The sequence below is a fragment of the Citrus sinensis genome, chromosome 4 (genome assembly GCF_022201045.2).
Source record: "Citrus sinensis cultivar Valencia sweet orange chromosome 4, DVS_A1.0, whole genome shotgun sequence".
In the NCBI taxonomy this organism is placed as follows: Eukaryota; Viridiplantae; Streptophyta; class Magnoliopsida; order Sapindales; family Rutaceae; genus Citrus; species Citrus sinensis.
In genome coordinates, this window is record NC_068559.1 from 2,756,758 (window position 1) to 2,772,652 (window position 15,895).

The 15,895-nt window shown below is 35.5% G+C and overlaps 3 protein-coding genes across 5 annotated transcripts; 1 reads left to right on the forward strand and 2 right to left on the reverse strand.

Annotated features, from left to right (window-relative positions):
- Positions 1 to 965: 965 nt before the first annotated feature.
- LOC102613782 (UDP-glucuronic acid decarboxylase 6-like) lies at positions 966 to 5,272 on the forward strand. Of its 3 annotated transcripts, none has more exons than XM_006486019.4 (12): positions 966 to 1,133; positions 1,598 to 1,707; positions 2,360 to 2,446; positions 2,567 to 2,654; positions 3,109 to 3,200; positions 3,373 to 3,437; positions 3,522 to 3,610; positions 4,005 to 4,082; positions 4,220 to 4,313; positions 4,486 to 4,552; positions 4,638 to 4,742; positions 4,870 to 5,272. In XM_006486019.4, exons 2-12 carry the CDS (start codon positions 1,618 to 1,620, stop codon positions 5,053 to 5,055), a joined length of 1,041 nt encoding a protein of 346 aa, XP_006486082.1. In that variant the 5' UTR covers positions 966 to 1,133; positions 1,598 to 1,617; the 3' UTR covers positions 5,056 to 5,272. The 3 variants fall into 3 exon arrangements, with proteins under 3 accessions (XP_006486082.1, XP_015388218.1, XP_006486083.1); XM_015532732.2 differs by lacking the exon at positions 966 to 1,133 and adding an exon at positions 1,221 to 1,333; XM_006486020.4 differs by lacking the exon at positions 966 to 1,133 and adding an exon at positions 1,337 to 1,469.
- A 942-nt stretch (positions 5,273 to 6,214) lies between these two features.
- LOC102613489 (methionine--tRNA ligase, chloroplastic/mitochondrial) lies at positions 6,215 to 11,056 on the reverse strand. The gene is made up of 12 exons (XM_025101549.2): positions 10,563 to 11,056; positions 10,092 to 10,235; positions 9,851 to 10,000; positions 9,378 to 9,545; positions 9,089 to 9,213; positions 8,690 to 8,783; positions 8,194 to 8,292; positions 7,462 to 7,642; positions 7,228 to 7,343; positions 6,963 to 7,118; positions 6,618 to 6,746; positions 6,215 to 6,522 (listed from the first exon to the last, which is right to left on the reverse strand). The coding sequence occupies exons 1-12, from the start codon at positions 10,845 to 10,847 to the stop codon at positions 6,346 to 6,348; spliced, it is 1,824 nt and encodes a 607-aa protein (XP_024957317.1). The 5' UTR covers positions 10,848 to 11,056; the 3' UTR covers positions 6,215 to 6,345.
- Positions 11,057 to 13,295: 2,239 nt separating this feature from the next.
- On the reverse strand, positions 13,296 to 13,674 carry LOC102613102 (hypothetical protein). The gene is made up of 2 exons (XM_006486016.4): positions 13,477 to 13,674; positions 13,296 to 13,342 (listed from the first exon to the last, which is right to left on the reverse strand). The coding sequence occupies exons 1-2, from the start codon at positions 13,595 to 13,597 to the stop codon at positions 13,296 to 13,298; spliced, it is 168 nt and encodes a 55-aa protein (XP_006486079.1). The 5' UTR covers positions 13,598 to 13,674.
- Positions 13,675 to 15,895: the final 2,221 nt, after the last annotated feature.

Below are 15,895 nucleotides of genomic sequence, written 5' to 3' on the forward strand. Positions count from 1 at the left end.
CAACTAATTAATATTCGAGTTATATTCATATAGTTTGACACAAACACGCTAAATGGTCCCCTCTTACATACCTTTTAAAAAAAATTCCATTCTACTCTTTTATTAAGAAAATTTTATTTTTTGATGTATTAAATCATCTAGTATTGAAGATCACATTGAGCCCCAACTAATTTAGATTCGAGGCAGGTAAAACTACTAGGGCGGTAAAATCCTTCCAACAAATATTTAATACAGTTGCATTCCCAAGTCTCGAACCGAGGACCTTGGTTACAAAAATTTTATTAAATCATATAATCCCATAACTTCTGAAGGGAGAAAATGGAAGGGAAACCAAATTAAAGTTAGATTACGTTTAAAATTGTTACCAAATTGAACTGGAAACTTGAAGTCTCATTATCACGTTGTGTATGCGAATAATTCTTTCCCAATCAACACCAAGTCAAACGTTTTGGGTAGGATCTGACGCAGCGGATAATGCTGCTGCGTGAAGAGGGAAGAAGAATTGTCTAGTTTTCAGTTCTGTCATTAGTTAAATATTAGCTGTACCCGACGTGGCAGATATTTTACATCAGCACAATTTTGTTGTATCTCCAATGACCATAATAATCAGATGCTCCCCGGACCACGGGTAATACTCTACTTAACCAATCGAGTGATTTCGTTTATGATAGATTAAATTACTGATTATTTACAAACTTGACGAAACCACTTGAAGAACTGTGAAAAGAAATTTTTTATTAAATAATAATAAGATGTAACTATAAGTAAATTCGAAATTAAATAAGTTATGATAAATGTGCTGATGTGTCAGTATCTCATTCGATGGAATACCATTCCTACACTTTAAACACCAAATCACCGTACCAAATCCAGCAATAGATAAAGCAGACACGTAATCATTGCCTGTACGACGATTGGCGACGACTAGCAGACGACACATGACGTGTCTCATACCATGAATGGAAAAATCGAATAAATCAGTCAGCAGCTTTACCCGCTATATCGTATCAGTGACGTTACAAATACAACTCTTTTTAACTATATATATGTGTCTGGGTCTCTGTCTTCCTACTGCCATCCAATATTACAACCTTAAAATCGTCACTTTCAATTATTTTATCAGTTACCTGGAGGTAATTATGATTTCATATTTTTACTGTATTTTTTTTTTTTTTTGGTTTGTTTAAGCAATGTGAGTGTGGCTATTGCTACTGGTTTAAATTCAGATCTGAGAAGTTTGGTTGTGGGGTCTACATTCAGTTGATTGCTTTACACTTTCCTTGTTTTTGAAGATTTGATTCAATTTACAACTCGAGTTTGGTGCAGTTTGGTGGTACGATTTTAAATCTAATTTTTTTTCCCCATAATCTGGTGTGATTGTGGTTAGTTTTCTATATAAAGCTTCAACGTTTGAGTTGTATATGTCATAAGAAAATCTGGGCTTTTGAGTATTGTGTGTAAACTTTCAGGTGATTTGAGTTTTGGCGTGTGTCTTCTTGATCTGTTTGTGTGTTTGAGTTCAAGTTATGCGAGTGTTTTGTGCGTGGCTTTTGAGTGATTTGATGATTGATCGAGTTGTTTGGTTGTTTTGGTTCAGTGATTTAAGAATTTCGACGAATGGCTCAGGAAATTTCAAATGGAAATCACAACTCTGCTTCTAAACCACCTCCAACTCCGTCCCCTTTGAGATTCTCCAAATTTTTTCAGGTGATTTTATGCCTTTTTTTTTTTTTTAGCAGCATTTGCATTTGTTTGCTTATTTTCTGGTGAATCTGTTTATGGCTATGTTGTTTTTTAATTGATCTGATAATTTATCACTCAATTTGATTGGATAATATGCTACTGCAACTGGCACTCCAAACTGATTTCCACTTGGTGGCCTTGTTGTTTTATCCTGAGAAGCTCCATTATTGATTAAAAATTTGATCCAATGCAAGAGGAGTGAGCAAAATGCATTTCTTATTAGCTAGTTGTAAATCAATACATGCAAAGTATGTGACTGAAAAGTTGTTTTTGTTGTAGGTGAGAGAAAAGTTGCATAAGATGTTAGATCCCTTCTTTAAGAATTATCAATGATACCCTTATTTAGTTCCAGTTTGGGATTACTTACAGGGCAGTATTTGGCATCGCCCCAGTCAGTTATATTTAGTTTTTGGATTTGAGGTCTTTGAGGCCAGGAATTCTAATGCCCTGATCTTTATATCCTTAGCAGAATATCTCCAAATTATGGGTTTAATAGCTTTGTGCCTGAGCAGATAATCATCTCGTTCTTGTTGTGATGTGATTGTTTTTGGTAGTTATAGCCACAGTTGTTTCTCTCAAATTATGATTTTAATATGTTCTCTCATATGTTTGACAGTCCAACATGAGGATTCTGGTTACTGGAGGAGCTGGATTTATCGGATCTCACCTTGTGGACAAGTTGATGGAAAATGAAAAGAACGAGGTAAACACATTTTGCTTCCTTTTTCTTTGTGGTAAAAGAATGAAGAATTGCTAGAATGATCAGAAACAAACAGAAATGTGCTTGTCTCTCTCACCCTGAAGTTATGGTTTTTCAATTTAGGTGATTGTAGTTGATAACTACTTCACTGGCTCAAAGGACAACCTAAGGAAATGGATCGGTCACCCAAGATTTGAGCTTATTCGTCATGGTATGTCCTATTTTCATTTGTAATATGTTAAGTGTTTCATAGTTGAGATTGATGAATGCTTATCGATAACGTTGGGGCTTATAAAAGCTATCTTGCAACTTCAGACATCATATGTTTTTCACCTACTCATCGTATTGCGCTGCTGTGACGAAGAGGCATCTTTAGAAATTTTAGTTTCATGTGAATATACATAAAGCAGTTTGTGAATCATTCATTGTAATTAAAAAATTGAGACCATTGACAGTAATGCAGGAGGCTCATCATGGCTTTTCACCAAAGTGGACAATTTATAAATAAGGGAAAAATACATGGTACCTTGATGCTTGTAATACTCAAGTTGACATCTGAAATCTACGGACGTGTTATTTAACTTATTATTCCATGTTTTCCATTTTTGTTTTCTAAGATTGTAGTTTCTTTGTGTTCATAAAATAATGTGTTGTTTTCACTTTAGATGTGACTGAGCCATTGTTGATCGAGGTTGATCAAATTTATCACCTTGCTTGTCCTGCCTCCCCAATCTTCTACAAATACAACCCTGTAAAGGTGTGTATATATGAATTCCATGTATGATTCATCTGCAGATATAGCTTTTATAACCAGTTCCTACTCATTCTCACCCTCCTTTTCTTTCTGGTATATATTATTTTATGGAAACCACTTGTTTCTATGACCCTGTTGAATTGTGTTTAACTTGAATGCATATCAAACTTGACAGACTATAAAGACAAATGTGATTGGTACATTGAACATGCTGGGACTTGCCAAGCGAGTCGGAGCTAGGTTTGAGATTGTTCCTCAATTTATATGATGTGATAAAACATCACAGTATAATCTTGCTTGCTTATTTATGGTGACTGGCAACAGGATTTTGCTTACATCAACTTCAGAGGTTTACGGAGATCCTCTTGTGCATCCCCAGGATGAGAGCTATTGGGGAAATGTGAACCCAATTGGTATGTTTTCTTTTGTGCTGAAGGATGGCATAATGAAATTAATTGGTGAACTTGGAGGATAACTTGTTTGCAATAATGTGACAAATTTTGGGGAATATTTGAATGTTAAAGATTTATGTGAACCACTGACGATTTTTCCCATTTGCTTCTCCTATATGTCTATATGAAACTAATTTAGAGGACGAAAATCCTTCTTCTTCCACTGCCTTTTAAAGTAAGTATCATTTTGTATCATGTGCAAAATGTTGCAGCTCATTCCATTGCTTCATTACTTTTTCGAGAATCAAACTCTTTGAAACGTGACACTTTTGCAGTTCTTGGTGGCAATATGTTCAACTTACCAATTAAATCAACTTGTAATTTCTTATAATTATTCCTTTTTTTTGGTCACCAGGAGTCAGGAGTTGCTATGATGAGGGAAAAAGAGTTGCAGAAACTTTGATGTTTGACTACCATCGGCAGCATGGGATTGGTAACCCCCAACCATTTAGTTTCCATGAAAATTTCTTTGAACCACTTGGTTTCCATGAAAAATTCTTTGTATAATGGTCTTGCTGTGTGTCTTCATTGCTAAATTCTTACCTTGCTGAAAATATTTATGTTGTACAGAGATAAGGATTGCTAGGATTTTCAACACCTATGGACCCCGCATGAATATTGATGATGGTCGTGTTGTCAGCAATTTTATTGCTCAAGCAATCCGGTAATTCCACTAAAACCTTGCCAGAGTGATATTTTCATGTTCATCTTTTCCCCATTAATTCATGTACCTTGTTATCCCATCATCATTCCTTGATTGTGGCGTGGAATCAGACGCTGTTACTTTTCAAGCAATTTTCTGCTTAAGCAATCTTTTATGCTGTTCATCTATGCAGTGGCGAACCCTTGACTGTTCAAGCTCCTGGAACACAAACTCGTAGTTTCTGTTATGTCTCAGACATGGTATGCAAGAGTTGCTTTCTTGCATATTGATTTATTCCATTTAATAGGTGTATGGCATCTCAAAATTTTATTTCAAATGTTGAAGGTTGATGGCCTTATTCGGCTTATGGAAGGAGAGAACACTGGTCCAATCAATATTGGGAACCCAGGTGAATTTACCATGCTTGAACTTGCAGAGAATGTTAAAGAGGTAAACTTTTATTTGGGTCGTCTCCTTGTCTGTAAATGAAATCTAGAATTCTTTCCTAGCGAAGCATTCTTTTCTTTTACGCCTAGTTATGGCTACCTGAAATAGTTCATCATCTGATCTGCTGCAGCTAATCAATCCTAATGTGGAGATCACAATGGTGGAAAACACCCCAGATGATCCTCGCCAAAGGAAGCCTGACATCACAAAAGCAACGGAGTTGCTTGGATGGGAACCGAAGATCAAGCTTCGTGATGGCCTTCCCCTCATGGAGGACGATTTCAGGCTCAGACTTGCTGTCCCCAGAAAGAACTGAACTGAACTGAACTGAACTTCACTATCTATATACTAGAAAATCTTGCAGAGAGGCTTATAAATCAGCAAATTTGAGCTTGATCTCTTCGATTTTTGCTCCATTATGTTATGGTATCAATGGTTTCATATTTTACAAATCATGCATGGTTATTCATATATGGAAGATTGAATGGTATTTTGTTTCATATATAAGAAAGAAGCGTTTTGCTGTTTTCCAACGAAGTTCTCCCCAAATGCTCCATTTGCCTATTTTCTTGTCAATTCAATTATCAATACAATCATAAGTCCACAATTTCTACACAGGTGCCAGAGGAAAATTGCAATGGCCAATGGGTAGGTGCAAGTGACATTGTTTAATTATGCTTGAGCTTTTTAGCTCTCTTTTCTTTCTTTATATGATTCTGTTGGGTACATCAATTATCAGTAGGGTTAGTAATGATGATTTTATATGATAACGTCTTTATCATTGAAGACAATTGAAACCCATACAAAAAGAACCAGATTCAAAGCAAAGCCCCAGTTTGCTTTGCACGTGACTTGCATTTTTTCAGATGTTTCAAGTCGGTTCAATTTCAAGACTTTGCCCATGAGTCATGTCGCCATGTCCGCGTTTGACATCTTGTGTTTGAGAGGTCGATTGTTTTGGCTCCGACTGACTCTTACCAGATTTTACAAATTTTAGGTTCGTCGTTTCCTTAAGCCATTAGACCACATAGTTGTCTGTATTTATAGCAAGATAATGACAAGGCGGTTTTTGAAAACATCATGAACGATGCCCGTCAAATAGTTTACTCGTCCTCTTTTAAACCATTAGACGTCATGTCGGTCGTGCGTTTGAAACATCACGTTGCTTGACAAAGCATGGAAACAACTGAATTGACCAATACCCGCAAACTTTTTTTTTAATTTAAATTTTAAGAATTGATTTTTTCCTTTATACTGTTAGTGATGGATGATTGTTTCACATCAATTTTGCCCCAATTAGCAGAATTGGGTCCAGCTATGGTACTACAGTGGGACCATACCACATCTGGATCCAGCTATTGGATCCAATTTTAGTGACCACTGTGGGCTGAATTCAATGGCTAAATCCAATTGTGGTACTGTATCACTATAATACCATAATTTTGCCCCAATTAGCATTTATCAATACAATCATCAGTCCGCAATTTCTACACAATTGCAAAAGGAAATTTGCTATGTGGTAAAATCTATTGCTACACAACGGTTATTCTGTCGAGCTAAAACAAAATTTGAAAAAAAAAAAAATGCGATTGATATATTTGATGAATTAAGCTTCAGCTACTGCTTGAGCTTTGGCTTTCTTCTCTTTCTTTTTCGCTACCTGTTTTGCTGCTGCTGGTTCACCCCCATCTTCTGTTCCGGTTTTCAGTTCAATCCTACCAAAGACCGGTTTAGGTTGAGCCATGACCTGACCACCCTTCAGGCCACCCCACTTGGTATCACTCTGCAACACAAAATCACAACCTGTCACGTTAACAAGAAAAAGATTGTTGCAAGTTAATGAGATATTAATCTAAGAGAAAGGGTATTGAGATTGACCCAGGCCGCATTGCCAAACTGTTCATTTGAGTAGCCAAGCTGTTCATATATTCTCCAACATAAGTTCGGTGTGACTGGGGATAAAGCAATAGCAATTATCCTCATTGCTTCCAATATTATAACAAGATCCTGCATGAACAAAAAACAGGAAAGCCTCAGTACCTTGTAAAAAAATAACATGGCTAAATGATGTTAATAAATGACATTACTATGCGTCATGGGCAACAGCAGGTTTGCTCATTTCTTAATTGTAAGCATAAAATAATCACGAGACAGTATGAAAGAGATTTTATGTGTGTCATGGACAAAGATTTTGGAAAAGAAACAAGATCTGATAGGATAAACCTTTGCTGCGGCTTCAGAAGCAGCACCCCCTTGCTTAAAACGAGACCATGGCGCATGCTCATCCATATAGGAGTTCCCTGCATTACTGATGTCCAGCACAGCCTCACATGCTGATGACAATGATAGGTTCTCATAATGACCCCGAGCAGTTTGAACCTGTAAAAGAAGAAACATGATAGGTTCAGCCGCAATACTCAGTGGAATGCACAATTTTTCATGGCATAAATCGATGACACATGATATTAAAAAACTTATGCAAATTTACCAGTTTTTCTACAGTATCCTTGAATGCTGTTCCTTCAGCTGCAACAGCTGAATCAACCACCAAAGTTGATTGGCAATTCTTTTTAAGCAGCCCAAGGGTCCGGTTAAGCAGATTACCTACATTGGGTAAGGTCACATTTATTCTTCTTGGATTGAGATTGAAAACAAATAGCAAAGGAAACCTGATAATTTACAATAAAGGAAAAAGATCTACTTGTAATAACTTCAAATATACCTATAGTATTGGCAAGATGAGCATTGACAATTTTAATGAAACGGTCCTCTGAATAGTCCCCATCATTACCAAATTCCACCTCCTTGAGGAAGAAGTACCTTACTGCATCAGAACCAAAATTATGGACTAATTCATTTGGTTCAAGTGTATTCCCTAGTGACTTCCCCATCTTCATGCCATCCTATAATTTTCAAAATAAAAAGCAATGCTGCATGAAATAAAATGATGGCATGAGAGAAAAAATTGTTAGAAGACCAACTCACACAATTAATATAGGAAAACTTTGATACAAAGACACATCCCATCCCCACCACACCTATTTACACAAACTGAATATGTCATCCAAGACTCGTTCATTTAATTTCATTGTAATACCAACACCCAGAAGGTCTCAAATTAGTCACCCATTGACATCCCAACCACAGATTTTTTGAAATCTATAAGCATCCACTATCTAATCACAAAGAGCCTACCCTAAAACAACCGGCTCAACCTCTCGTTTTTTGAATCCCCATACCTACAACAGATCAGTAATCTCTCCCAAGATTTCACCCTTCTAAGTTCTAGTTTAATATGAAGTAGCAATTTCTGAAATACAACCAAAATGCTCCCTGGTGACACAAAAACTTTTACGTTAGGATTCTAGGACGAAATGATTAACAAGACATAGATAATGTGACTCCATATTGGTCGGCAACAATAATATAATATATTCAGCTTGATATTACACACCTTTGTCAAGAAGCCATGGCCAAACACCTTCTTAGGAAGGCCAATCCCAGCAGACATTAGCATAGCTGGCCAGTAAACCGCATGAAAACGTAAAATGTCCTGCAGAAAGATCCACAAATCATAAGACAAATATCATAACTCTGTAGCATTGTGTAGAGGAAGTAAACCGCTCCCAATTTAACTTTAATATATCTGCTTTCAGGAAAAAAAAAAAAAAAAGTTACTATATCTTCTACATAAGAGAAATATCACAACTCTGTTGCACTGTGTGATGGGCCCATAACCCACAGGTTGCAGGATCAAATCCAGCTTTCATACAAGATTCAAAATGCATGGGACAAACAAAACCATACTTGAGAGAGGTGGAAGCTAGCAAGGCCTGAATAGGGGATAATATGACTTATCGTTCCTTCTTCCACATTAGTTTTATTTGTGGATTGGATTGGGTTAGTTGTAAATCAAAAAATCCAGTGTAAAAGCATTAAAAATGTTATACCTTGCCAATCAAGTGAAGTGATGCAGGCCAACCTGAAGAAACAGCAGTTCGCAAACTAGGTTGATCCCTGTCCTCTGATAGCGCAGATATGTAACTGCTTAACAAACACAGATATTTGTCAAAACCTTAATATAGAAGATGTGCTTTAGACATAACTATGCTAGATCAAAGACTGTCTGGTGTTCAAGTTACGCTGTAATTATAATTCACCAATTTTCTTTTCCAACAAGTAGCTGTAGAAAGGTTGTTAATTGTCTAATCGAGACAATACCTGTTTTTCTCTCTTTATTTTCATTTTTCCAGTGATGAAGAAAAATTGAATATACGTCAACCACATTAATCAATAATTAAACTAACATAATAATATAACTCAGAATGATAGGGTTGAAGAAAATATACCCCAGTAAAGCATCAAACCAAACATAAATAGTTTGTTTATTGTCATTAGGAACAGGAATGCCCCAGTCAACAGATGCTCGTGAGATAGAAAAATCCCTCAAGCCACTTTTGATCCAACCTTGCACCTGGAGGAGATTTAGAGCAGAATTAAGCTTTCTGAAAGAACCGACATCAAAAGGAATTTATAGCTGAACGCTAAAGGGATTTGGATCATATAAAAAGAAACACCCAAAATACATGATAAAGCTTGGGTACAATAACAGAGAACGAATTATCCACACTGTCTCACCTCGTTTAAACGGAATGAAGGCTGCACAAAATCTGGATTTTCTGTCAAAGTATCTTCCAATAGTTTTTGATACTTTGACAAAGCAAAGAAGTAATTATCCTCCTTGCGTGCAACACATGGCTTTAGGTGTATAGGACAACATTGATTTTCCAGCAGCTCCTTCTCATCCTGCAGAATATACAGGGAAAATGATATGCACAACTGACAGACAAGAAAATAACATACTCTAAACGTGTGGGTGTATGTGTGTGCGCGCGCGCTTGTGCATTGAAATATTAATTGAAATTAAAAATAATGTCAAATCATGAGTTCTTTCTCTATTAAATCTACTTTATTCAGAAAATGGAAACTAATTACAAAATTAGTGCAAGGAAATTAATTTGAATAATTTAAATACATAATTAACATTAATACGTTCAACCAAACATCCAGAGTACAAAAAACACAAAGTAGATAGACATGAGAAATACTACCTTATACTCCTCACAGTTAACACAATAAAGACCCTCATAGTCAGCCTTGTAAATATCACCATTGGCAAGAACACTAGAATAAAATTCCTTCACAATTGCTTCATGTTTCGGTTCAGTTGTCCGAATGAACTTGTCGTAAGCAATGTCTAACTGCAATCAGAAATGTAAACAAGTACTGCCATCAAAACACTCAAAAACTTTTATTAAAGAGTGAAATCTTATGGGAGAAAACGAAAATTACATCTTTCCAGAGTGTCTTGTACGCTTGAGATACAACATCACAGTGTTCACTAGGACTAGAACCACCATCAGCAGCTGCTGCAGCTATCTTCTCTCCATGCTCATCCGTGCCAGTAATGAATATAACTTTCTTTCCTAATAGCCTCTGCCACAAAATGTAAACCAAAAAAAAAAAATAGCCCTCCTAAATTAAAATTAAATTACATGCTTCAATTAGAACAACTCTGCATACACACTAGGAATACAGAAAAAGTTTCCACTTATTGTTAAAGCCAGCTACTTAGTACTATTAATTCTAATTAAAAATCAAAACTATAAACAAAAATTTTTAAGAAAAAAGTACAGATAGACAAAGAACCTATTATCGAAACAACCTCATGATGGAGCAAAAGCAATAACACAAACCATTTTCTACTCTCACACTTAAAATGAAGTTTTTAAGAACAAAAGAGAAGTCCAATATTGAGCTTACCTGAAACCGAGCAATGGCATCAGCAGCAATAGTCGTGTAAGCACTGCCCATGTGAGGAGGGGCATTCACGTAATAAAGTGGAGTGGTGAGGACAAAAGGGTCAGCAGGTTCAGTGCCACTCTTATCAGTATTGGTCGCATAAGAGCAAAAGACAGCTCCTTTTGATAAAGAAAACAAGTTTTGTCGAAATTTGAGACGATTCCTGAAATGGGTGGTGGCTTTAGAATGTAGGGGGTTTAATAACCAGAGACTATTTTGTATCGAGTAGTTTATTCTTGCTGCCATTTCTTCAAATTCCTTTTGAAGTGATAGGGTTTGCTCTTCACTGTGTTTCACTGGCGTGGCTTGCTCGCCGGTTTTAATTATCTGTCAGCAAGAACGCTGTCCCTCGGTTTGAGAACTGGGAAGTGATAAATGGGTTTTAGTTTAAGAGAAAACGATTGTCGTTGGAATTTGTCAAGATTGAACGACAAAACGTTTAAAAAAATATTATAAGACGACTAGTCGTTTAGATATTTGTTGCATTCGCCACTAATCTAGCAAATTCTCCTATATCTATGGCATGGTTCCACTATCCGAATAAACCGAATTTACTTGGAAATAATTTAAGAAAAGAAAAAAATCAATCGTTGTTAATGCACATGAAATATTCGCTCATTAATGACTTTTCATCCAACTATTAGATGGTTCTCAAATACATGTTATTAACATTAATAGAATCATAAGATTTTAGACAAATAACTGATAAAACTGGTATTATTTCTTACTTCATTAAAAAGAGACATTCAAATGTGAGTCTTTTTTGGATCCACTGAATTGTTTGGAAGTACTTTTCCCCAGATGGATATTGAAACGTTAAAATAACATTCAACTTACAATTTTTTTCCTTAATTTTTAATGTTTCAAATCCTACACGTTATTAAAAATTTTATATCCTATATGTTATTACAAATTTCAGTGTGTATGATTTTGACCCTAATTCATTCGATTTGCTCTTTCACACAACGTCTACCAAATATTCTAATTCGTTTTGAGTTCAACTACAGAAATGATCTGTTTAGAAGTTCATATGAACTAATTATCTTCTAATAGTATACTCTTTTAGTTCATTAACGGCATCATGATTAACAAGGACAAAATGCATTTTGGTCTGCGCTTCTGCATGGGTGAAACAAATCCAGCATCAGCATTGTCGAAGCTCACAGCCTCACAAGGATAACCATGGCCCAGATGGTTCCACGAATTTGCCATCCCTGTGAATTGCTTCTCAATATATCAGAAACTTACAAGCCATTTTAAGAAAATGCGCAGGCTCCTCAGCAAAAGGTGGAAACTGGAAAGCAAGGATCAAGGGAATTGGGGGACAATAATCAGACTCTAGAAATGTATTCATCCTTAAGCTGGAACAAATGATGCATAAACTGAGTATCTCTTTATTTCAACACGATTACAGGACCTTCATAGGCTAACTTAAACCTAAAACATCCCTTGAGTTCAGGAAAAAAACAGAAAGTGAATGTTAAAACAAAGAAAGAAGCCTTCTGCTGCCAATTCGAAGATCATTTAACAGCATGTCCACCAAGCATATGCAAATTCACCTGTTAAAATACATAGAAATTAGAAGAAAGTTGAATCAAGAAACAATGACAGAGCATCAAGTGCAAGGAGAATTAATCAATCATGAATTTCTTCTTTACACACTATAATATTTAATCCTTAAAATGATTCACCAAGTGAAAATTTTTTACTCTACTTAGCTACTAGGGTAACCAACTGTTTTCATTTCACCACAAAATGAGAATGCATTAGCTGCCAATTACATTCCATGGAATTCTCAGGGACCTTCAGGATGAGCTAGCACGAATCTGATGAGTGACTACTTTCTACTAATGAAAGAATTATAAGTGACTTTGGGCAACACCTACAATTATCCAGCTAGAAGCATGGATAATGCTCTATGATAAGGAGGGGGAAAAAATATATATGAAAGGGGAGAGGGGAAGAGAGACAAGTTTCAACCAAAAGAACTACTGACATGTTAACCACGGATGTAACATCCAAAAGCAATAGTTACGCGATTTGCAAGGCAAAATGGCAAAAGCAAAACAAATTACCAACCACACCACAACCAAATTTTCCCTTCAAACCAATAATCCCTCTATGTCAGAAAGCATTTTCCTTCAATGTTAGCGAAAGCATATGTATTCCAGTGCACCAAAACTCAATATCCTAGAAGATTTTAAAATCAAATCTGTTGTTATAAACAAGATCCCTTGAGAGGGATTGCAGATCTGCAGCAATGAGCCAAAGACGAAAAACAATTACTCTGCAAATTATAATCCCACGCAAGTAAATGAATCTTCTCCCTCATATGCCAACCAAAAAATTGCAAATGATCCAAAACTTTTACCATTGAACCAAAGCAAAATCCCCAAAATGAAAACAGAGTCACAAAGTAATCCATGTGAGTAGGAAATTACAACTTCAGTAAAATTAAGTAGAACAAGAGTATTGAGTCCCTAAATGTTCTGCCAAAAAAACAACTTCAAGTTCCATCCATTCCAATTCTACAGCCAAATTACATGCTTCCAAATCTAACCTAAATATTATCTCCAGCGAAATTCCATTACACTAACCAGTCTTACTCACTTATTTCATCAGCTATAGCATCATCATAATCTATAGATTCGACAATAATAATAAACAACGTTAATAAAATCTAGGGCTAGATGATTACTTCTTGTGCCTCTGTACGAATGGAGAATTCTTTGCGTCCTCCTCTGCACATAATTTTAAAAATAAAAATTCAAATCAAATAAAAATAAATCGGGATTAATTTCACAAATTTCCGTAATTTGCGCATAGAGACGCATATACTTTGCTCTTATATGTGAGAGAAGATATGAGGGGTTACCAGTTAAACCAAGAGAGAACTTAGTGATGATGGTGCCGGTGATGGCGAATCCCACCAGGAATGGCCAGTTCCGATTCCATTCTCTCCTGAAGAAGATCGGCCACGGGTCGAATTTTCTCATTTTTGCGTCCGATTAAATTTGTGATTTCGAGCAACTCAAAACGAAACTTTGCAGACTTTAATTGATTTTGTTTACCAGCACTCAGCCTCTGACTCTTAACCACACGCAGCTGCTGCAATTAGTGGGCCGGGCCGGACAGGAATCACCACGCACAACAATTGGGCCAGATGGGGCCGTCGGGCTTTGGTCGAAGACGGGGCAGCCTTCATTACATTGCTTTTGTTGAGTGCTGGACTCCTCCTAATGTTTGTTCAAAGAGTGGAGCTTTTTGAAAATCCTACTAAATACCCCAGCTTAATTCTATTCCCTGAAATACTCCAGCTTAATTTATAAAATACTAACCATAAATTAAAATCAATCATATTGTAATTAAATTTCACCCTAAAAAATATATAAATATATGTAAATCCTAAAATCTTAAATTATTTTTTTCTTATTACATGATTTATACCTCCAAATTTATAAATTCTTAAAAATTTCTCAAAAAATATTTCCAATTAAAATTTAAAATATAAATATAAATTATGAAATAGGGTGGGTATAACAAATTGTGTTAAAAGAATAATTTATTTAAATGTTTTATTAAATTTTTATTCAAAACAAAAAAAAGAGTCTTTTATCTTTGGTTATTTAGGTAATTTCAATTAGAAAATGTTTTGCAAGAAATTTAGACGGTGTCAAAAGGGCTACTCCTGTTCAAAATTTTAAATAGGCAGTTATTTCTAGACAACTTTTATCTATTTTGATGTAGATAGTATAATGTTAACCAATGTTAATGTTAATGTCCTTTCATGTTAATGTTCTTCTTTTCCATCCAAAAAGACCAAATTTAATATGAAAAAAAAATTAAATATCTAATTTTAAATTATTAGCAGTTTAGCTATTCATTTTTTAAATGATGGAGTTTAGATATCTATTCAAACAAGACTCAAGGGATCAACTGTTCTTTTCTTCCTATTTAATTTAAATTAATTTCGGTCTAAATCATGGTGCGAACATAATTTTGGTCTAAATCTTAATCTAAATCTTGTTTATTTATTATTTTCTCAAGTTTAAATCGATGGATTCCATCTTTAAACCTCAACATATATCCAAACTTGGGTTCGTACTTGGATCAGTTTAAACAAAAATTTATAAAAAAAAAAAAGAAAAGAAAAAGTTACAAATGTATCCATTTTGCTTGATTTAGACCTCTAACTACAAGATCACTATGATCTCCTTTCTGATTGGATATCGAGAAATAAGTAATTGCCCTATCAAAAGAAAAAGAAAAGGAAATAAGTAATTACGTTTTCATGCTTGAGCATTCAAATAGGTAGCTTTAGCTCGAACCCTTGCACTCATTATTCTAAGTGTAAGGACTCTCCCACTGGACCAAAGTCCCATTGGTTGTTGCTTGCTTGCCATGTTTGACTTGTCATTGGTGAGACCTTGCACTTTGAGCTTAAACTAAAGGCCGCCAACCAAATAGCATAGTGGACTACATACACGTAATACACTAAAAAAAAGAAGCACAAAATGAAGACAATAGAGTAAGAAATTAGAACATTGGAATAATTAGATAATCATTGTGCCAAGTTGCATTTCTTTAATTAAAATGAAACATCATTATCAAGTAAATTGACATGACAAGTTGCACTTAATGTATGCTAGGAGACTCGCAATCAGAGTAATTACTTTTGTCTAGGTCTTTTCTTTTTCTTTTTTAATTTTAAGACTAAAAAATTGGTGAACGCGACAGATAATATGTCAATTTGAAACCAAATTTGAGTGGTACTCAAGCGCTACCCACGTCAAATTTCAGTATCCTTGTATCCACCACTTCGGTCACTTGCAGGGCCAGCTCTATATTTCAGGCTTGCTGCCAATGGATGAGTTGTTATTTCGTTGTTTCTGTCGGTGCTTCTATATGGGCTTTGTTTTGAAAATTCTCCTCTCCTTGCTGACCATTCATATTTTTGCCATCTGATGTGTCAATACTCATAGGATTTTGGGTCATTTGGGATCCCATAACTTGTTCTCGTTTTGAGTGCTGCTTATTGTCTAGAAGGGTGAGTGAACTGCGAGAGAATGCAGTTTCTCTCCCCAGTAGCTCGCACCCTTCTAGACAAAAATAAATAAATAAATAAAAGCCCTGCTATAAAAAGAAAAAGAAAATAAAAAAGTGACGAGCTGCTGCAGATCTCCTATAGACAATAAGCACTCCTCTCCCTCTCTCCCTCTCCAGATCGGACTATTGGAGTTGAGAGAAAGATTCTGAAAAATTTTCTGAAATTAGATACTTGTGATGAGCAACAA